We start from the raw sequence: 22,872 nt of genomic DNA, 5'->3' as shown, positions 1-22,872 counted from the left end.
TACACCCACAAGAATAGAAACTACTATCCCAGCTCCCCCATCATTAATAGGGCCCATGGAAGGATGAAGTCAGGGGTGGTGGAAAAAGTTTAGAAAAGCAGAGCCCCCAGGCTCTGTCCCCTACTCCAATTGGGGCCTTCCAAGGACTGACTTTGCCTCTTCTTCAGGCTTCCCAGGCAAGGGGTTTATGTTCTGCTCAAGTTGAGTTTTCTTCTGAGAGAATCATGGGATTATAGATTTTAAAGCTGGAAGGGACCTTTGAGGTGATGGGTGTTTGTGTTTGAAGATTCTTCCTTCTCAATGTGAATCTCTCCAGGTTGAATCAGCCTCCTCATTTCAATTTCCCCAGCCAGAGGTAGGTGGCCCTTGGGAAATTGCACTGATGACCCCTAAAATTCTCCATGAAACAGGGGCCTATCTTTTTATTTTAATAATATCTTTTCTATATGGAATAGCATCAGTCATCTCTGCTCCTGGGAAGGCAGAAGCTGGTGGCTTCCTCAAGCTCACAATTTTACCTGCGGGAACATCAACTGGGTTTTCACAGCTCCAATATGGTGGGTCCCTGGGACCTGGGGGTCACCAGGCTGTCTAAGGAGGGGCAAAGTGGTCCAGGCTAAGGCTTCCCTACTAATCAATATTAGGGTCAGGCTGTGAGCAGGCAGCAACATGTTGATAAGAGAGGATTGTACAGAAGAAGGGACATAAAGCAAGCAGAGGGGAACCAGAGCTGTCAGAGGGCTTGGGTTCAAATCCTGCCTCTGAGACTTAGTGAATGGGTGACTGTGAGAAAATGGGTAGTTGTCTCCTCTCAATGAGGATATAACAGTCAATCAAACTCCTCCTGACCTTTTTTTTAGGACAAAGGTCTCAGATCCCCTCCTCCCCCTCAGGCTAACAAAATCACATGGTTCAAGGAGCCCTGGTCTCAATAAGGTCCACTCTGGAGTTGTGTCCATATAAGGAAGTATAAGGTCCACTCCTGAGTTATGCCCATACAGGGAAGAGGGGTGGGAATACTGTGTTCTGATAAGCTAGTTTTTGCGAGTAGATTGTAACCCTTGAGAGGGGACAGCTAGATGGCGCAGTGGATAAAGCACCAGCCCTGGATTCAGGAGGACCTGAGTTCAAATCTGGCCTCAGACACCTGACACTAGCTGTGTGACCTTGGGCAAGTCACTTAACCCTCATTGCCCTAAAAAAAGAAAAAAAAAAGATTGTAACCCTTGAATAATTGGACCAATGATGAAAAAGGGGAGGGTCCATTCGTGCTAGGCACTAGGGTTTAAAACAGGGCCTGAGAGCCCCCTTTCTTTGCACCCACTAGCTGTACACTAGGGTTCCTCCTCATGAGAAGGAAATAAAAGAGTCTTTGTCACTTTGCTGCAGTTCCCGAGAATTATTGAGTAGAGGATTTTTTTCCTTCACAGTGACCTTGAGCAAGCTCAGTTATTCCCTCTGTAAGAGGAGGGAATTAGACTTGAGCAGACATACCCAAGGAGAGAATCAGGTTTAATATAATTGGGAAGTATTCAATGAAATAAAAAATACAATAAAACATGTTAATATGTAGTTTTCTAAGTCAGTATGTGGCCACAGGGATCTAGTGATCCCATTTTTGAGTTTGATGCTGCTGGATTAAGAGGTCTCCGAAGGCAGTCAGTGGCACAGTGGATAGAACACTGGGCCTAGAATCAGGAAGGTCTGAATACAAGTGCTACCACAGACACTAGTTGTGTGACCTTGGACAAGTCATTGAACCTGTCTTCTCAACTGTAAAACTGGGGATAATAGCACCCATTTACTGAGTTGGTAAAGTGCTTGACACAGTGCCTGGCACATAGTAGGCACTCTAGAAATTTACCATCATGATCATCCTTATAAGTCCAGAGCTATGATCAAAAGCTTAAATGTCATCAGAGGAAAGGAAGTGGGTAGGCTAAGTACTGGACAGCCCATGTGCTGCTGATACCCTAGTGATGTCCTAGGATCAGGGCTCTGGAGTTGAAACAGACTTTAAGTTAACCTCTAAGTCACTTAACTTCTCTGTACTTTAAATTTGTTTTTTTTTTTTAAATTTATTTATTTTTTGGCTGGGCAATGAGGGTTAAGTGACTTGCCCAGGGTCACACAGCTAGTAAGTGTCAAGTGTCTGAGGCCGGATTTGAACTCAGGTCCTCCTGAATCCAGGGCCCGTGCTTTATCCACTGCGCCACCTAGCTGCCCCCTCTCTGTACTTTAAACAAGTCTGTAAGACTAAAGTCAAAGGTAGGTACTCTGAGAAATCCCTGTACCCAATATATTCCTTTAGAGGGTAGAGACATGGCTAGAAAATAGTCCATGTGGAAAAAATCCTGATGATTTCAGTGGACCCCAAGCTCGATGATCACCTAAGAGTGGGTTGAAATAGTATTTATTTCAGTCTTTATCCTTGTATCCCCAGAACCTCATGCAGTGGTTGGTTGGCACCTTGTGGGCACTCAGTTCTGGGCTGCAGAATTTGGATGGCTCACATCTCTAAGGTGATTTTAAGGACTATCAAGTTCTCTGGGAGCACTCAATTCTGTATTTGATCATCATTTTGCAGCTAAGGAAATAGGATCTCAGATGTTATGTGATTTGCCTAGGGGCCTCTACCACACCCAGGTCCTCCCAACCACACACACCCAGGTCTTCCTAACCACCCCCTGCATTCCAATCCTTAAGTGTCCAAGATGACCATTTTAGCAAGGATATTTGCTAAATTTGGAAGCTGTGTCCAGAGGAAACTGGCTAGCATGATAGGCAAATTCTGGGGATATATATTTCAGCTCAGCAGAGCTAGAAAACAATGAATGATTCATTGTTAGATGGTGAGCTCCCCATCCCTGGAAGTATTTAAACAAAGGGAAGGCAAGAAATGATTACATTACCCTTAAGGCCCAGTCTAATTTAGAGGTTTTCCCGTTCGTTTTCTATACTCTACCCTCAACTGTTGTGGAAATGCAGTGGGACCAAGAAACCTAAAGATCTCAAACTCCAAGGCCTGAGGGAAAAGCAGCTTGGACATGACCCCGGTATGCTGACAGAGCAGTACTAAGGTCTGTGGGAGGATATGCAGGATGTGGGTGGATGTTGCAGGTCCTCCAGATAACCTTGATCTAAGATCCCTGCTTAGTTATCCAGCCCCAGTCTTTGCATTTCTCCTTCCCTTTCTTTGTTTTGTAAACATAGAAAGGACCAGGTCTACTCTTACTAAAGAGGAACAGTGGTGATCTATTCCTGGGACATACTTTCCTCTCTCCTAATAAATCTTTTTATTTTATAAGATTCATGATGAAGCTCCAATTCTTTGGGTGAGCTAGTCCCATCCCCATTCAGGTTGCAATTCCCCCCAAACACAACCACACTCATCTCTACCCCTTCATCTACATACAACCTGCCCAGGTCTGAACCCTACTACACCCCACCCCCGCAACACCTGTGCATTAGTTGAGAGCCAGATACAGGCCTTGGCAAATGCCTTACCTGGCTTTCCCCAGGTAGAGAGAGATCTTTGGATTGGTCCTTTTCCTAACCAACAAGAAGCCTCCCAGCTAAGGATAGCACTCTCCCTTCCCAAATCACGACCACCACCACTTCCAAAACAATCCAATAACTTTTATTGGCGAGTTGCCACCGGGGCTGGCCGCCTCCTTACAAAACATTAAATAGTGAAGGGACTGATTTGGGCTGAGAACTGTACAAACTGTACACACACAAGGAAAGAAGCCCCAGCTGCAGCCCCGGGCTTCAGGGAGGGGAAGCGTCACTTCTCTGGGGCAGAGAGCCAGGCTGGGCTGCCTGTGGGGTCTGTGAGGTGGGGGTGGAGGTCTTCCTTAATGTGTGCTGATTCTTAAGGGCCAACTTCCAGAGAGGGAACCCCTTCTTGTTCCTCCTGTGGCCGGGGCACTAAAGGGGGATGTTTGGGACCAAGCCTGAGGTATAGGTCTCTGGGGCATGTCCAGTCATCATGGGTGGACAGAGCTTCGGCCAGCCCTGCCTCTGAAGGCAGGAATGTGTCTTGGACACCGCTGATGGGGAGGGGCGCCCTCCCCAGGGCCGATTGCTCATAGGAGAGAGCATTTCTCAGGAATTCTAGTGGCAAACAGCTTTAGAAATGTCTCAGCTTTTCCTTCCCTGTGTTGGAGGGTGCCAGAGGCTGACTTGGGGTCAGGACAAGACACCCTGATGGGTGTACCATCTGGGCAGGACGTCCCCACAGCTTTTGAAGTGTAGGGGCTGATTAATCTTGCCTTTGTATTCCCCAGTGACGATGGCACCTGGCACAATAAATCCCCAGGAAATGGAACTGAATTGAGACCAGGACTGGGGAGGCTGACGGGCCATCCTGGGTAACCTCATTCTCTGTTCAGGGTCTGAGGAAGGGCCAGAAGCCCACTTAAGGTAGTTGCTCTCCTCAGTGTTGGGGCACGCCTCAGCTTCTGAAGCATCCCTTCCTTTAATAGGTCACTAAGCAGACTCCTACCCAGACCCAGGACTTAACCAGCCAGAAAGCAGGGTCAAACCCTCATGCCCAATTGTCTGCCAATGTTTTCCACAGGGCAGGGTGTGGAGAAGGGGCAGGGGAGAGGGGTTTTGTGCTTTAGGAGGGCGCCTGGCAGCTCCCCCCTCACCACATGCTACCTGAAGTCGGGGCAAGCCTGGGGCAGAAGCAGTAGAGGGGTTTGTACCTGGGGCTCTTGTCTCCACCCCAGGGCCAAGGAGGAGCAGGGGATACCTGCAGGAAAGACTTGGCCTGGGGCTAGTGAGAGGAGGTAGCAAGCCAAAGAGGAGCAGGGAGGGAAGGGAAAGGAAGAGGACCAGCCTATGGTTCAAGTCCTGAGGGACAGAAAGCAGGGAGAACGGGCCTTCCGTTCTCAGTCTTTGCTCTTCAAAAGGGGGAGGGGGGAAGGCAAGCGCAGACTGGAGCGGGGAGGGAAGGGCAGGGCATCATTGGAACGCTGGCACTCAGCCTTGGCAGGCCAGCGGGGCAGGTTGCCAGGTCCCGGGCCATCCCCCCGGATATCCAGGGGGCACTGGACCTGAGGCTCATGTCTTAGCCAAGCGACAGCAAGCACAGTCTTAGAACATAAAACCTTCGACTCAGCCTCGGGAGGGACCTCGCAGACCTTTGGTTCCTGCCCAGCCATGACACCTCAACTTGGTGCCTGGCTTCGTTACCCTACCAGCTCCGGGTAGGGTGGGGGCTGGGTCTGCGCCAGGCCTCTTCGCCTGCCTGTGGGCAGTGGTAGGCCATCCTGCCAGGCGGCCTGCAGCAGGCGATGGAAGCGGGCACGGAGCACGGAGCCAGGGAGTCCAGGGCGGGCCTGGCCTTCGGCCTCCCCCTGAAGTTTGGCCGCTGAGGCTGTATCTGGTGCAGGCTCCATCTCAGGGGTGGCTCCTGGCTGTTCACACTCCTCAGAGCATGGTCCAGGGGTCCCCCTCTTCTTCTTTTTGGTCTTGGGGCCCCGGGGCTCCAAGGTGGTGCAGACTGGGCTGACTTCTCGGAACTTGAAGACTTCTGAGGGAGCAGCTTCTGCCTTAGCTTGGGGGCTCTGCCTGTTATGTTCTCCTGAGGGGGGGAGAGAAGACATTAAGAGTGGGCAGACAAGCAGGATGACTGATGGCTGCCCTCACTCCTAGACTTTCCTTCCCTGTGTTCCTGGAAGAATGACTGCTCTCCCCCACCCCCCACCTCCACTCTCCTTGATCCCTCTTAGGGTCCTATCTATAAAAGGCTGCTCAGTTGCCCCTCAGAAGCACCCCCCCCCAATTTCTTCCCCAAGCACAGGTGATGCAGACAGAAGTGAAGGAATGAACACACACACACACACACACACACACACACACACACACACACACGTGGCCACCCAGAGTGAATCCTTCTGAACATACAGCATGGCGGGGTCATGGAAGGGAGATGGGGTAGGTACTGCCCACTTGCTTATAGGCATATGGCCCTCTTCAATCACACCTTGCCCTCTCCTCCTCCCCATCTCGCCCCCCATCCCAAGGTCTCTGGAGAGTAGGAATGAAGACAAGCAGGGAAAGCAGGTCATGAAGAGAAGAGCAGGATGATTTGTTTATTAAGCTTTCTCCACAAAACGGTACCTACTTGGAGGCATGGCCGCCAGGCTGTGAACAGGAACCTGTAAGAAATAAAGGTGGGGGTAATTTCCTGGAGAGAGGGAGATGAGTGTGATGAAGGAAGGAGGAACCCCTGAGTACAGCGGGGAGGCCAAGAGAGTCTGGGCCTCACTGCTTGGGGAGAAGACAATAGAGAAAGGGAGGGGATGGGTCAGTTATGCGGGAAGGGGCCCTGGATTATACAGATGGAGAGCAGAGTTTGGTCCTTGGTCCATCACTCCCAGGATAAGCATCAATCACTTTCCCTCCCTTCTATAAAAGGAATTTGGCAGGATGGTGTAGAAGGTCCTTACAGAGACGATCATACCCAGTGCTGGGTATTAATAGGCAGAAGAGGCGCTTCTTCATCATGTACATGGATCTTTTGTAAAGTCCTGCCACCATTTTAATCCCTTCTCCACCCACTGACAATCCAGCAGCATGGCTGTCCTTTTGTGGTCATGCTCACTGTTTCTAAGGAGCCCCATTTAAGGGGGCTCCCCTCATGGGTACAGGGGGTGGCTTCCTTGGTGGTATGGCACTATTGCTTTCCCACCATCTCACCATATAAGGCCTGAAATGCTACCATTAGAGCTGCTCCTCTAGTTTGGGGCACTGGCTCTAGAAAATGCACTAAGGGCACTGGGTGGAGAGGAACAGGGGGACAGTTGACACCATAAACTCATTTACTTAAAGAGCTTTGATTTGATGGTGTGGGCCGTCCCTCCGCCAAAGGCAGGTCCCAACATCCCTATGCCTTAGATTGTCTCTGAACATTGCTGTAGCAGAACATGTGTCACCTGATGGCTATCCTGGTGAGTGACCTCTTGAGATCTTAGCCAGGCCGGTCCTCAAGACAGCAGACATAAGATAAAGTGGCACTGGGGATGGAGGAAATCAGGGAGACCCAAGTTCAAATCCTGCCTTGGACTATTTGCTGTGTAACCCTGGGCAAGTCATTTCACTCCTAATCATCCCTTCCTTGCTGTGTCATTGTGAGGATCAAAGGAGATAACATGTAAAGTGCAAGATAAAGGCTAACAGCTACTACTCCTAGTAGTCTCTGTCACTATTCTGCATCTGGTACAATGGCTCACTCAAAGACAGAGTTCAAACAATCTTTTTACTAAAAACATATTCCAGTGCCCTCCTCCAGGTAGAAGTAATTCTCAAGATAGTTAATAGCCTGTTCAGAAGGACAAAAACAAAAAGCTACCAGTGATCAAGTTCCCTGGAGACTCATCAACTCTCCACCCAAACCTGGAAGAAATGTTTTTGCTCTTCCTCATTGAAGAAATATGAGAAGACACTCCCCCGACCTACCACTTTGTGGAGGCGGGTGTTACAAAAGCATCACATATTGCACTTTCTCAGGGCAACAATCAGTTGTGCTGACTTTTTTTTCTCCTCTCCAAAAAAGAAAGCAACCAGAACCACAACCCACCATTTGTCATATGGAATACCTCTTGGGGATAGGGATGGATACATAGGATACTATGATGACATAAAAAAACAAAACAAACATAAATCAAAAATTATTTTTAGACAGAGCATTGCCATTTCACAACTCCACCAACAAAGTATTAGTGTGTCTATCTCTCCACAACCCTTCCAACATTGCTGCCATTTTTTGTCATCTTTGCCAATTTGAAGGGTATGAGGTGAAATCTCAGGGTTGTTTTGATTTCTATTTCTCTTATTATTAGTAATTTTGAATATTTTGGGGGGGTACTGAATACTCGGCAGTTCTTTCAAAAATTGTTCATATCCATTATCGGAGAATGGTTAGTAGTCATATGTTTGTATGTATGTATGTAAGTACAGAGAGAGATATATCTTGCTATATCTTGGATACCAAACCCTTATCAGAGAAATCTGATACAAAGATTTTCCCCTCCATTCAGTCACTTTCCTACTTATCCTAGGTATATTAATGTTGTCTGTGCAAAGGATTTTTAGTTTCGAGGTTTTAAAAAATCTTTTGTAAGGGGCAGCTAGATGGCCCAGTGGATAGAGCACTGGCCCTGGAGTCAGGAGTACCTGAGTTCAAATCCGGCCTCAGACACTTAACACTTACTAGCTGTGTGACCCTGGGCAAGTCACTTAACCCCAATTGCCTCACTAAAAAAATAAAAATAAATAAATAAATAAATAATCTTTTGTAATTGCTAAGAACACATCTCTTACCCATAGATATGAGCAGTATATGATGCTTCTCTTCTAATTTTTAAAAATAGACATATCTTTAAGATTAAGGGCACATGAATCTCACCCGCAGAACCTGGAGGTGGCACGATGCTGCTGCAGTGGGGCCAAGGTGGCTGGCCCCTGGGGTGGCCCTGGCTGCTGCTCCTACCGGGACTGGTGGAGGCCCTAAGCCCATGCCTGGATGCCTCTGGAGCGGAGCTGGCTGTATGCTGTGCTGCATGGGCAGAACCTCGTGTTCATGGGAAGCATCTTCAGTATCCTGTTGTTTACTATAATACTTATGGCCATTTGGGTCTACAAGCCCCTTCACCTTCGTTAACTGGAGAGCAAGTGAATTCTGTAGATGCCTTTGGGTAATGTGACAAGCAGTGGTACATGGGGGCCACTGGAGCAGCTGGGATCAGAACCAGAGTACTTGAAACCCCCATGTGCTGTGAAGCTCGACAAAAGGACTGTACAGCAAGAGCTCCTGCTTGTAATCAAATGAGTTAGAGAAACCAACCACTAAGAGGTCTTTTTTTTTTCCTCACACTGTATGTAAATAATCAGACACTTAGAGATTTTTGCTTTTGGTGTGATTAATAGAAAACAGACCTGAATCATCAAGTTTAAGAAACAAGAAAACAAGTTCACTTTTGGTAATGTCTGTAAGAACATTGATGTTTGCGGATGTTATAAGGAGAAGTCAAACTGACTTCATTAGGATTCATGTTCTGTCAGACAAGAGTAAATTTCCTTTTAAAGGCTGAGTTCATGGTTGACCTAGTAAAACTCAGAGGGTAAAACCTTTTTCAGGGATCTGGTACAACTGTCTGTACTTAACTATTCTTTTTTTTTTTTTTTTGTGAGGCAGTTGGGGTTAAGTGACTTGCCCAGGGTCACATAGCTAGTAAGTGTTAAGTGTCTGAGGCTGGATTTGAACTCAGGTACTCCTGACTCCAGGGCTGGTGCTCTATCCACTGCGCCACCTAGCTGCCCCACTGTGCCACCTAGCTGCCCCAGCACTTAACTATTCCATCAGTTTCTTCATTCCTAACTTCGCACTCTAATAACACTTCCCCTTAAAAGTATTAGCATAATTAGTCAGGCATGTCCCATATGCCTAGAAGGCACTGGTGTTTAACTGGAAACGTAGGTTTTTGTGTGTGCTTGTATTCATCTTAAAGCATTGAGACATATTTAACAGCTGTTTGAAAAGGCCAAGATTTAAAAGTGCCACTAGAAAAAAGGTGCTCAGAAAGGCACTGTGATGATGCCCTGAAAGCAAGTATGATACTTTGCACCTGGAAAGTTTTACCTTCAAAATCGATATCAAGCTTGACATTTAAATGTAAACTCTAAAGCCAGAGCCTCATTACAAACTATGCCCAAATAAAGAAAGCTGGTGCTCCAGCCCTGGCCAGTCCTGAGTTGGAAGGGTGAGTGAAGGCTTCTCAAGGGCAGCTTTGCTTGTCCACTGTATATAGTGGATATGAGTGTTTACACAAACTAAATCTTAACTCTTTGTAAATTGATGCTATTGTTTTGCACTGTTAAGAGTGAACTGGAAGGTTTTTTGTTTTCTGTTTTGTTTTGTTTTTTCAGATATGACAATTATTCTGTAACTACAAAAACACCATTAGTATTTATTTTAGAACTGCTGGATTTATTTTGGTTTGTCAGAATTTTTACTTTATGTCCCATCCAAATATAACACTGGCTTTTTGTAACCAGGGTCTGGCATAGTAGTTTCTCTTTGTGTATGTATGTGTGTACATATGTGCACGCACACATATATTTGTGTGTTAAGCCTTGGTAATATAGGACTTGATTTTTTTTGTTTTGTTATCCATAATAGCAATTTATTTGGGTTGCCAATTTTATGTTTTCAAGCAAAATATGAATTAAACTGAAATCCTACATTAAAAAAAAGATTAATGTATTGTGGAGTGTTGACACTCCACATGTTGGTCTAAGACTAATTTCTGCCAGATTGCTTTCCAGTTTTCCCAGCACTTTTTTTTAATCAAATAGGGATTCATTTCCTAGGTAATTTATTTTCCCACTTCATTAAACACTGGATTATTGATTTCTATTGTTTCTGAATCTCCCTTGTCTAGTCTGTTTCATTGATTTCTATTCTTTAGCCAACATCTGCTTTTGATGACTGCTGCTTTATAATGGTTTGAGGTCTAGAAATTCTATTCCACCCACCCAGCCCCATCCATTTTTATCCTTACTTCATTTCATCATTTCTCTTTGTATTTTAGATCTTTTGTTTTTCCAGATGGATGTTGCTATTTTATCAAGTTCTGTAAAGTAATCCTTTAGCAGTTTGATTGGTTTAAGGATTAAAAATGTAAATTAATTTTAGTAGTATTCTTAAGTTTATCAAATTGGCATGGCCAAGCCATGAACACTGAATATTCCTCCAACTATTTAGGTTGTTCTTTATTTCTCTGAGGAGCACTTTGTAATTCAATCAATACAAGTCTTTTGTGTGCTTTAGGAGATTGGTCCCCAGATATTTATGCATGTTGTAGTTATTTGGGATGGAATTTTCCTCTCTATTATTGCTTCTTGCATTTTTGTTATTATGTGGAATTGCTGTTGATTTTCAAGGATTTATTTTGTAGCCTGCAACTTTGCTGAAGCTTTTAATTTTCTCAGCATCTTGGCTGATTCCCTGGGGTTTTCCAAGTAAACCATTCTATCAGCAAACTGTCCCCCCCCCTTTATCTTTATTCCCTCAATTCCTTTCTCTTGTCTTATTGCTAGCATTTTAAGAATTATATTAAATAATAGTGGGGAGAGTGAGCATCCTTGCTTCACTCCCCTATTTACTGGAAAAGGTTCTAATGTATCCCCATTGCATATGACATTTGCTTTTGGTTTTAGATAGATGCTTTTTGTGATATTTTCTAAAATGTCGCTCTATGACTGTACTTTGTAGGGTTTTTAGCAAAAAAAAAAAGAGCATTGTACTTTGTCAAAGACTTTTTCTGGATCTATTGAGATGATCATATGCTTTTGAATGTTTTGACTTTTAATATGATTAACTATGTTGATTGCTTTCCTAATATTAAATCATCCTTGTATTCCTCCTATAACTCTCCTTGATTACTTGATCACCATGAATAATATCTTGGATAAGTGACTATATTCTGTTAAGATTTTATTGAAAAATTCTGAGTCAATGTTCATTAATGATGTTGACCTATAGTTTTCTGGTTTTTCCTTCCCTGTTTTAGGTGGGTATTAGAACTATCACTCATAATGGGATTCCGTTATGTTTCTCAATTTTTGAAAATAATCTGTGAAGTATGGGTACTAACTGTTCTTTAAAAGTTTGATAGAGGGGCAGCTAGGTGGCGCAGTGGATAAAGCACAGGTCCTGAAGTCAGGAGTACCTGAGTTCAAATCCGGCCTCAGACACTTAACACTTACTAGCTGTGTGACCCTAGGCAAATCACTTAACCCCAACTGCCTCACTAAAAAAAAAAAAAGAAAAAAAAAGTTTGATAGAATCCAGGAGTTTCCCCCCCCCACCTCAGTGGTTCCTTTATAGCTACATATACTTCCTTTTCTGAGGTCAGGTTACTAAAGATCTCTAATCTGATGTTCTGATAGTTTGAATATTTTATATTTTTTAAGGTATTTCTGTTTCTCTTGTGTTCTCAGGTTTCTTATGTGTTTTTTGTTGTTGTTGCATATAACTGCATATTTTGTTTAGATAATTATTTTTATTTCTTCTGATTTTGCTGTGATTTCACTTTGTTTATTTGCTATTTTATCAATTTGATTTTCTGGGTTTGTTTGTTTGTTTGTTTTTTTGCGGGGCAATGGGGGTTTAGTGACTTGCCCAAGGTCACACAGCTAGTAAGTGTCAAGTGTCTGAGGCCGGATTTGAACTCAGGTCCTTCTGAATCCAGGGCTGATGCTTTATCCACTGAGCCACCTAGGTGCCCCTGTTCTCTTCTTTTTAATCAGATTAACTAAGGGGCTAGGGTTTTTTCTTTGACTTCCTCAGCCTAGCAGTTCTCAATTTTTGGTTTCAAGGTCCCTTTATACTCCTAAAAATGATTGAGGACCCCACCCAAAGAGCTAACAACTGAAAAATGACTAAACAACAATAACAAAAAAATTGACCTGGTTAAGAGTAGCCTGTGATAACCAAGAACATAGCACTTCTACAGATCACCTCAGTTTTCAAGGTTCTGCCCCACATGATCATTATCTAGCTTGAGTCTCAGAAGTACTCTAGGAGAGAAGCAAAGCAGGGGAGGGATTGTTATCCCCCCATTGGGCGGATGAGAAAACTGAGGCTCAATGACTTTCCTTAGGTCATGAAGGGAGCTAGTAGAAGTGACTTATATCTAGAAATATTTACTGAGTTATAGTCTTGGTATGAAAATCATTTGGACTTGGTGGATCCTGAAAAGGATCACACTTGAAGAACCACTGCCCTTAGCAACAACCGTCATTAGCAGCAGTGTAGTTTCTCAATGAACTAGATGAAATCATAATTCTGAGTCTTTCTCTTGGGAACGCCTTCATAGCATCTGCAGGCTTCATATACATTAAGATTAAGTAAGCAACTTAATCAGCAACTAAGCAACATTCAGTAAGTCCCTCTTGTACGGGGAGGGAAGGTCACTGTGCTAGGCACCGGGTGAAGAAGTAGGGGAACACAATGATTATAAAAGACACCGGTCCCCTGTCCTCATGGAGCTTATAGTCTAATAGGAGGGTAAGATACCAACACGATACATAGTATTTCCTAATTATGATATACAGATACCCTGTGATACTATGATATATAATACTGCATAAATGCAACAGAGGCACAAAACAGAGGGGGGGGGTGTGTATTTTATTACTTATTGCCTACTGATCTTAGGTTTCATGCAGACAATGACATGTGAGTCAAGCTTTAAAGGATAGGTAGGTATAGCTTCAACAGGTAAAGAGTTGGAGGGAGAACATTCTCGGTCTAAGGGAAAGCATGAGCAAATATGTGGCGGTGGCGGCAGCAGGGTATGATGGTGCGTTTGGGAAATCAGAGAGCTTGTGAAGGGCAGTAATAAGACATGAGGCTGGAAGAATGATAGAGTGGCAGCGGATTGCCTCGTCGAGGAATGGAAACTTTAACTCAGGAAGTGACAGCAGAGGAAACAACTAAATCTTTAGTTTATTGTTCTGACAGTCATGTAAAGGTCAGATTGGAAGAGAGAGAGAGAGAAGATGAAAAAGAATACAAGATCTTACTATTTTTGACTATTAAAAAAGCATTTGATTTAGTAGAGTAAAATTCTGCCTCCTTCACAAAGTAGCTCCCAGGCATATTTCAAAATTCTACAAGATTTCCTTAAAGAAAGAACAAAGGTAACATTGTTCAATGACCTTTTGATCGTTTATATCGAGCAAAATATAAAACAGTGAGTCACAGGTTTGCCAAATGCATCATGGAGATCTAATACAGAATCCAAGTTGAAGAAGGATTTCCTATAGATTATTTTAAGTCAATCTGGATCATGTGCCCCAACCTCTTCCCCACTCCTAGCTTCAGGAATAAAGCAAAGGTTTTTTTAGGTAACTGGGAGGTGGGGAAGTAGGTACTACTTCTAGTAGCGTCCATTCACTCTCTCACCTAACCCCTTACTGGGGTCAAAGGTTCTCATTCACAGCCCTCTCTCCATACTGTGAATGCCTTCTTGGGTAACCTCTGATAACCAATGGCACTTCTATAGAACATCTTACAGTTTTCAAAGCCCCTGCCCTTCTCCCTCCATCACTACTTATCTATCTTAAACATCAGAAGTGCTCCAGGAGGCAAGGAAGGCTGAGGAGGAATTATTGGCAGATGAGAAAACTGAGGCCCAATGACTTGACTAAGAGGTCACAAAGCAAGCCAGTGTCATAGCTAGGTCTCTCCTGTCTCTCCATTCTGTCTTTCATTTAAAAGAGTCAAGAGTTGGCTTTACCTGCTAAGGGCCATAGGGTGAAATGTTCAATTCCATAAACATTTATTAAACATCTGTTACATGTGGGGGCATCTTACTCTATTGCCTCATCCCTTAGTGAAAGAGACCAGTATAATACCTGGCCCAGAGGAACTTAATCAGAATGTATCAGTTAGGAGGCAGTTAGGTGGTTCTCAAAGGCTATACCAGGAGAACACATGTTCTAGTAGTTCCTACTGGGCTGGAAAAGCTTGGAGAATGGGTCCTGAATGACAAAAGGGACCAGAGATGCCGTCTAAATCCAACCTTCTCATTTTACAAGGAGAAGGAGACTGAGCCCCATAAGCAACTGGACCCGAGTCACACAGCTGGTATGGGGGAGTCCAAGTTCAGCTTTGCCTTCTTTGAGTAGAGCATCCCTTCCGCTGTACTGCCTGGCGGCCTCCTAAACAATAAATATCGATGAGCTCCTCTGGGGCCAGGCACACAGAGGGGAATACAAAAACACACCTCAAATGGTCCTTATCTTCAAGGACCTTCTAGTTTCTATCAATCTACACATTAACTTGATTTGGTTTTACTTCTTTTCTTAAAACTTTTTTTTTCGGTCCCTAGATACTAGAAGCTCAGCCAGAATGGATAGGGTTAAGGCTAGGGTAGGGTATAAGAAGTACAGTTTGTAGTCAGAGCACCCCGGCTTCTCCAACAGATGTGGAGAATGATTTGAGGCTGAAGATCACTGGGGGAACTGGATGGAGAGTGCTGGACTCTGTCTCCCAGGTCACCTGAAGCTACTCTAAGCAGAGTTTGCATACCCATCCTTCTCACACCAGGTCTTCTATGGCTTTTAAGAAGTTGGGTATCCAAGGGTTCAACCAAAGGAAAGGGGATGGGGCTCAAGAAGTTGGAAATGATTTACCCAAGCCCACCCACTCTGGGAGCATCAGAGCTGAGACTAAAAACTAGGAGAATAGAGCAGAAAATTGGGGGTAGGGAAGCAGAGAGAAGGTGAGGAGAGGGTGCTTCTTACCGAGCTGTCTCCGGATGCAGTCCCGCCACTGCAGGCCCAGCAGGTCTGGGTAGATGTCTGGGAGCTGCCGTAGGGCCAGGAGTTTAAGCATGCGGGAAGTACAGCCGTCCAGGGCACAGTCCCGTAGAGCCCGCTCCTCTGATAGTGTGGTGGGGCGTAGCTCGACTCGATGCTCCTGGAGCACGTGGTCCACTAAGGACCCAGGTAGCCGGGGGAACAACTTTTCTTTGACCAGGTAGATGGGGACAAAGATAGCTCCTGCACGCACCACATGGGGAAAGGGACACTTGTGGGTGAAGAGGAACGTCTCCAGTTGGGCCAGCAGCTCTGCCAAGAGCCCCTTGACACCCACACAGCTCAGCCACGTGTCCTGGGCCCGCCCCTCGGCCACGCGAGCCCTGCTCTGGCCCTTGGCTGCAGAGGAGGATGGTGGCAGTGACAGAGATGGACTCTCTTCAGTCTCCTCCAGCCACTCCCGGAGCCTTTCTGGTGATGTGTGGGCCACGAAGCCAGAAATGGCTTCACACAGAGACATGTGGAGGCCTGTGAAATGTTGTTCAGTGCTGCCCACTTGGGTGGGAGAAGCCTCTGAGCCCCTGCTGGCCTTGCCTGCAGCAGGGGCTGGCTCAGATGCAACAGGAGGTGCAGGAGGTGTTGGCTCTGGCAGAGTCACATTCAAGCAGGTTACCTGCACGGGCTGGGTGAGGAGCTGGAGGCTGGCAGATTGGGTGGGGGCAGGGATAGGAACAGGGATAGGAGCAGGGGCAGGGACAGGAGCAGGGGTGGGGACAGGAGCAGGGGCAGGGGCAGGAGCAAGAGCAGGGGCAGTGGCAGGGGCAGGAGCAAGAGCAAGAGCAGGGGCAGGGGCAGGGGCAGAGGCAGGGGCAGGGGCAGGGGCAGGGGTAGGGGTGATGGTGCTCGAGGGCGCTGGCCGGAGGATCTTGAACTTGTGGAACATGAAAGCCACAGAACTGTGGAAGCTAGTCCTTGGGACAGTCTCAACTACAGCAGGTACCAGGGGAGGGGGGGCAGGCAGCCTGGGCCGTTGCTCCTGGGCAGCCTGCTTAGCTTCTGCCGCATTTGTGCATGGCGCAGGCTCAGCGGGCAACCCCTGGTTTAGAACCCCGGTGGAGAGCTCAGCCAATTGTTTCTTGAGGCTCAAATCCAGCGCCACTTCCTCCTTGGGTGGGCATTGGCTGCTAGGATGAGCCCCAGACTCCACTTGGGACTGCCCATATGTAGGAAGTAGCAGTACCTCACTCTCCTCGCCATGCCCATCCTTGCTCTCTACTTCCTTGGGCAGCTCACTGTATGCCTCAGAGTCTGCAGCTGGGCAAGGTGCCAGGGAGCACGTGGTGCTCAGGGTCTGGGCCTTGGACAGGGGGAGATCAGGCACCTTCTCACATCGATTGTCCAGGTAGTCCCTGTAGGGTGCCAAACTGAAGACGTTGTTGATGATGGGCATGGGTGGGGATCCAGGAGGAGGGGTTGCCTCCTTCTGCTTGAGGGCTTGTGGATGCTCCCTGGGGGAGGGTAGTAGATTCCGGGGACCCAAGCTAGGTGGCGTCATTGGGGCAGGACTGTCTGGAATGATGATGGGTGTACTGGGATGCTCTTCCAGCCCAGGCCTGGGTCTGGCTTCTTCCTTCCCAAAGCTATACAACCATTTCTTGTCCTCGGATTCTTGCCTGGGCTTCTCAGTCTTGCTGGGGCGGGAGATGGGACAAGAGGCCTCCCTCTGGGACCCGGTGTTCAGGTTCGGCCCCCCGTTTCCCGTGTGCTGACATACAAGTTGGAATGCACTCTGCTGATTAGCTCCTAGCTTGCCCCGGGAAACATCCTGGGCGGGTGACATCCCTCCAGCCCCCAGGGCCGGACCATAAAGGGACAGGTTGTCTCGAGGAGCAAAGGCATAACCTGGTGTCTGAGAAATGAAGTCTAGCTGGCACTTGGGGGTAGGGGGCGGCTCAGGTTCATGGGAGGTAGCTGTCCCAGCCTTCAGGCCAGGAGAGCTCACCTGAATGGGGCCTGTGGGATAGGCACAGCCTTCCAGCTTGGAGGAGGGGACACAGGGCCCACGGACCATCTGCTGCTGGGGGTAGGTCCCTGGTAGCCCACTTCCCCCATAGCTGAAACCCTTGTAGGGGCTGGGAGATTGCAGGGACAGCACAGAGCTGGGAGGTTTCTCTGGGGGCGGGTATCCCGGTGGGTACAGCAGAGGCTGCTCATGCAGTGCTAGTGGGTAGTGGGAGGCTGCCCGCTCTTGGTAGGTGGGTGCTGGGGGTTGTGGCAGCTTTGGCCAGGAGCCTGGGAGTCCCTCGGCTGCCTTCTTGTGCCCTCCATAGGGGGTGGGATATTTGGAGTCCATGAAAAGGGCGCTCCGGATGGCACGGTACTTGTCCAGGGTCGCCTGGTAGGAAGAAAGGTTGGCCACAGGTTCCTTGCCCGGTGCCCCGGTTTGCGGCAAAGAGAGGAAGCTGGCCTCCAGGTGTTGACTCTTGCTGGGTGCTGAAGCTAAGGAGCAGTGGGAGTTGGCCTGAGGCAATAAGGGTGCAGCAACCGTCCAGTCCATGTCCAGAGGCCGCTTGGTCCCGCTCTCAGCCCCTGGGGTCCCCAGTGCCAAACACGACGGCGGTCCATAGCCTGGATCCACATAGCACATGGGGTTCCGATAGATAGGTTTGGGTGCAGCCAGAGGGGCACAGCCCGGTGGCCCTGGCCCCTTCATGCCCAGGTATGGAGAACCCCGGGCGGCCTGCAGTAGCGGATTACGATGCTCCAGGTGGCCGGCCCACTTCTCTTGGGCCAGGAGCAGGTTCCTCATCGCGTGGTCCCGCCCCTTCTCCACAGGTTGAACGTTTTCTGCCTCCCGCTGGTACAACAGGCAGTTCATGAGCATGCTGTCTGCCTGCAGGGACTGCCCAGCCACCACACCCCCATAGGACATGTGGGGATTCCATCCAGTCAAGCTGTCGTGGCCCACTCCAGGGCTCCCCACGGGGTAGGTGAAATATGTGCCCTTGTAGCCCAGCTGGCCCTCACTGCCCGGGCCAGGAAGGGATGCTGACTTGCAGATCCCAGCAGGTGGCCTGTGCCCAGCATCTGCCTCAAGGAGGGCCAACTTATTGTAAATCACAGGGTCCAGAGGCCCAGGTGGCCGCTTCCCTGTCATCACTGCGTAGGGCCCAAGCCTGTGGAGGACCAGCCGCTCTGAAAGAGAAAGAAGGGAGATGATTGTCAGGGGAAAGGAGGAGGACCTGGCTCCTTCACAATGGGCAAGTCAGGCGGTGTCGTGGGTGGTGCCCTGGACTCAGACTGAAGTCAGGACGATCCAACCCTGGCTACGTGACCCTGAGGGAGTCACTCACTCTCTCTCAGACTCAATTTCCTCATCTGTAAAATGGGAATGATGGAATCAAAAGAGATAATTTGTTCAGCATTTTACAGATGTGACTCATTATTATTATCATTGCCATCAATAAGTATTTCCTGCGCACCTACTGTGAGCCCAGCAAGTGAGCCAGCCACTGGGGAGGCAGGGCTGGTGGTGAGTTGGGGGGGTGGGATGGGGGGAAGATGGGAGAATTGTAGAGTGTCAGAATTGAAACAGGACTTACAGACTCCTTTGGGGGCAGGGAACCCTTTGGCCATCTGGTGAAGCCATGAATCCCTTATCAGAAGCAGGATTTTAAATAAATAAGTAAAATACATAGGATTAACAAGAAAATCATATTGTTAGATACAGTTATCAAAATATTTTGATGTATAACTAATTATAAAATACTGTGTCTGTGTGACCTTGGGCAAGTCACTTAACCCCAATTGCCTCACCAAAAAGAAAAAAATACTATGTTATAGTTATCAACTATATGCATAGTTATCAAATTAAAAAAAAAATCATGGACCCTAGGTTAGTACTTTCCTCCTTTTCCATCACTGTGATCATTAGGCCAATTGTTCTGGTCCTAATTAACCTGCTCTGCATACGTGCATAGAACTAATTCTACCCAAGGCTGTCTGACGCTGTTGGTCAGGTCATCATTTCTTATGGTTCAGTGACATATCCTTCCATTCACACCACACCATTTGCTTGCCAGCTCCCAGATCAACGGACAGCTTCTTTGCTGCCAGTTCTTGGCAATTATGACAAGAGCAATTATGGGGTTTGGGGAGGAGGCAACAGGTAATTTAGGTCTTGCTACTTCGACCCCATTTCACATTAGCTGCTCTGCTTGGTTCAGCTCCCAAAACATTCCCACCTCCGTGAGTACCCTCTGGTGCCCCACCTCCTTTGAGCCTCCTTTTCTGTCATCTTCTCCCATTAGATTGTAAGCTCCTCCAGGGTGGGGACTGTCTTGGTTCTTCCTTGTCCAACACTTTACAAATATCTCATTTGGTCTACAAATACTCCTCTTTCACTTAGCAGGCGGCCATCAGGGCAATCCACAGAGATTGGGTGTCCCAACCAGAACTAGAACCCAGTTATTCTGTATCTCAGGCTAGAGATGCAGGGCTTCTTAAACTTTTTCCACTCCCAGGCCCTCTTCACCTGGGAAATGTTTACTGACATCAGGTATGTAGATATATTAAATAGGTCCACATAACCCTTTACTGTTGCCAAATTTTTCAGACCCCCACATTCACTTAAGCAACCCCATGTGGGGTCTTGACTCACAGTTTAAGAAGCTTGGGTCATGCATATGACAATCCCCTGGATAGAATCTCTGCCTTTAGCACAGAATCATCAGGGTTGGCCCTCAGAGGTCATCTAATCCCATTTAAATACAAGCAGTCATCTCTCAGTGACCATTGAGCCATTGCTTAAAAAACAGCAGCCTCCAAACTGATTGCATGCCTTAGTAGAACTTTTCTGCATACTCCCCTCTAAGATACAGGTGTACTTAGTTACACACACACACAAATATGTACATCATAAAACATAAAAATGGGAATAAGAAAAGATGCTATAAAGATGAAATAGAGGGGGCAGCAAGGTGGTGCAGTGGAAAGGAGAGGAGTGAATTGTTGGAGACAAAACAGGAGGGAATTAAGGGTTAAGAAGATGGAAGGGGGGCAGCTAGGTGGCGCAGTGCATAGAGCACTGGCCCTGGAGTCAGGAGTACCTGAGTTCAAATCCAGCCTCAGACACTTAACACTTACTAGCTGTGTGACCCTGGGGAAGTCACTTAACCCCAATTGCCTCACTGGAAAAAAAAAAAGATGAAATAGAGTACTGGGACTTTTTTGAATAGGACTGTCACATGGTGAGAGCTGAGTTTAAGAAAACCACTTTGGCAGCTTTGGGGAAGATAGGGTAGGGAAAGATTGGAAGCAGGGAGGCTAATTTGAAGGCAATGAGGAGGCATTGAACTAAGGTGATAAGCTGTATGACTACAGAGAAGACTGGATATGAGAGGTGTGTTTTAGAGGTGTTGTTCAGTAGTTTTTCAGTCATGTCTGATGCTCTGGGACCCTATTGGGGGTTCCCTTGGCAGAGATACTGGACTGGTTTGCCATTTCCTTCTCCAGCTTGTTTTACAGATGAGGAAATAGAGGTCGATAGCAGTTAAGTGACTGGCCCAGGGTCACACAGCTAGTAAGTGTCTGAGGCTAGATTTGAACTCAAGAAGAGAAGGCTTCCTGATTCCCGGCCCACTGCTCTATTCTCTGAGACAAGGTACAAATGACAAAATTGGACAACTGACTGCATTTGGGGGAGAGCGAGAGTGAGAGTGAGAAATCATTAGCCTATTCCTAGTCCTAGAACTGTGGGGAGAGCCAGGGTGTGTTGGAAACTTGCTTGTGAGGCTACTGCAGTTACCTGGGGTAGGGGATGTGACCCATGTTTCCACTCTTTCATTAGCTGATCACCCACTCACTTTAGAGACCATTGGCTATACAACTCTAAGGATAGGAAACATTTTTTCTTGAGGCCACCAGGTGGCGCAGTGGACCAAGTGTAAGCTCTTACTGGAGTAAGAAAGCTCAATCTCAGATGCTTACTAGCTGTGTGACCTGAGCAAGTCATTTAAATGCTACCTGCCTCAGTTTCCCCAATCATAGCACCCACCTCCCAGGATCATTGGGAGGATAAAATGAGGTATATTTGTAAAGTGGCATAAAAATGCCAACTATTATCACTGAGGCAGTTCTATTCTAAGTCCAGACATTTCTAATTACTAGAAAGTTTTTTTCCTTCTTATTTATCAAATCTGAGTGCCTCTCTGTCATTTCCATCTGTTGTTTTTACTTCTGTTTTTTGGGATCCAGCAGACAATTCTCACTGAAGTATATGGCTAAACCGGCATCTCCCTTAATCGGAGAGCATCTGCACACAGAAGACATTTAGTAATTGCTTGGCTAAGCTGCATGATGAATCAGGCATTTTAGAAACGCTTGTTGAAATCCCTTCCTGGTCTTCAATCTTCAAAACTACAGAGTGGTTGCAGTAGATAAGTCATTAGGCCTGGGAATCAAGAAGATCTGGGTTCAAATCCCTCCTCAGAGACATTAGCTCTGTGACCCCAGGCAAGTCACTACTTCTCACTCTCACTTAAGGAAGGTATCAAAGCCAAAATGGGGTGGTTTCAACCACAACCGTATTTATGATGCCCTTTCAAGGGCCAAAAGGCAAAACCTTTTTCATTTTCCATTTAAAAGTTTCATGTTCCATCATTGAGGGGGGAAAAAATTATTAAGCATCAGGATTTTCATTTTGTAGAGAGACCACTAGGTGGCACTGTAGATGCAGTGATAGAGTTGGGAAGAACTGAGATCCACTGATTCTTCAATTGAATTAATGGATTTCACTTTATCAGCCAAGCATCTATCATGCTCTTCCCACCATCTGGGCTGAACACTGGGGATAAAGACAAAAAATGACTTTGCCAACCCATTCCCGATGGCAGGTTGGGTTTGGCTGTATATCTGGGGCTTCTAATCTCAAGGTCTGAGGAAGCCGCCTTTTCTGCCTCCAGCACTGACCAACCCCTCGATGCCCCAGTGAGGATTTCTGGGAATACTGCAGTGGCATATGATGATGCTACAAATACCAGCTCTTCTGACCACCAGAGCAGCTGGAGAGCAGGTGCTTAGGGCATGGGTGCCTAAACCAGCTGAACAAAAGGGAAACAACAGAGGCGAAAGGAGCTTCAAGGAGTAAAAAGATTAAGGAACCAGGATAGGGCAATGAGGCTTTTTGCCCTGGGACAAAGTCACTTAACCCCAATTGCCTCACTAAAAAAATTTTAAAAATTAAAATTATTTGTTTGTTTTTGCACGGCAATGAAGATTAAGTGACTTGCCCAGGGTCACATAGCTAGTAAGTGTCAAGTGAGTCCGGATTTGAACTCGGGTCCTCCTGAAACCAGGGCCAGTGCTTTATCCACTGCACCACCTAGCTGTCCCCAAATTGGAGACAATTTCAAAGGGGAGGGAAGGGGAAGGGAATAAGCACTTATTAAATGCCTACTATTAGACACGATGTTAAGCACTTTACAAATACTACCTCACAACAACTCTATGAGGTAGGCAACACTATTGTGA

At 46.8% G+C, this 22,872-nt stretch overlaps 1 protein-coding gene across 1 annotated transcript in view; it reads right to left on the bottom strand.

Moving 5' to 3' along the window:
* Positions 1-3,529: 3,529 nt before the first annotated feature.
* C2H15orf39 (chromosome 2 C15orf39 homolog) overlaps positions 3,530-22,872 on the bottom strand; it is a 138,741-nt gene continuing 119,398 nt past the window's right edge. Inside the window, exons 4-5 of the mRNA XM_043980309.1 lie at positions 15,328-18,537; positions 3,530-5,593 (exon numbers count right to left, since the gene is read on the bottom strand). Coding sequence (XP_043836244.1) covers positions 5,199-5,593; positions 15,328-18,537 — 3,605 coding nt within the window. The 3' untranslated portion in view covers positions 3,530-5,198. The remainder of the gene's footprint in view (positions 5,594-15,327; positions 18,538-22,872) is intronic.

This window comes from Dromiciops gliroides, chromosome 2 (assembly GCF_019393635.1).
Source record: "Dromiciops gliroides isolate mDroGli1 chromosome 2, mDroGli1.pri, whole genome shotgun sequence".
In the NCBI taxonomy this organism is placed as follows: domain Eukaryota; kingdom Metazoa; phylum Chordata; class Mammalia; order Microbiotheria; family Microbiotheriidae; genus Dromiciops; species Dromiciops gliroides.
This window is presented reverse-complemented; position numbering and strand designations above follow the sequence as displayed.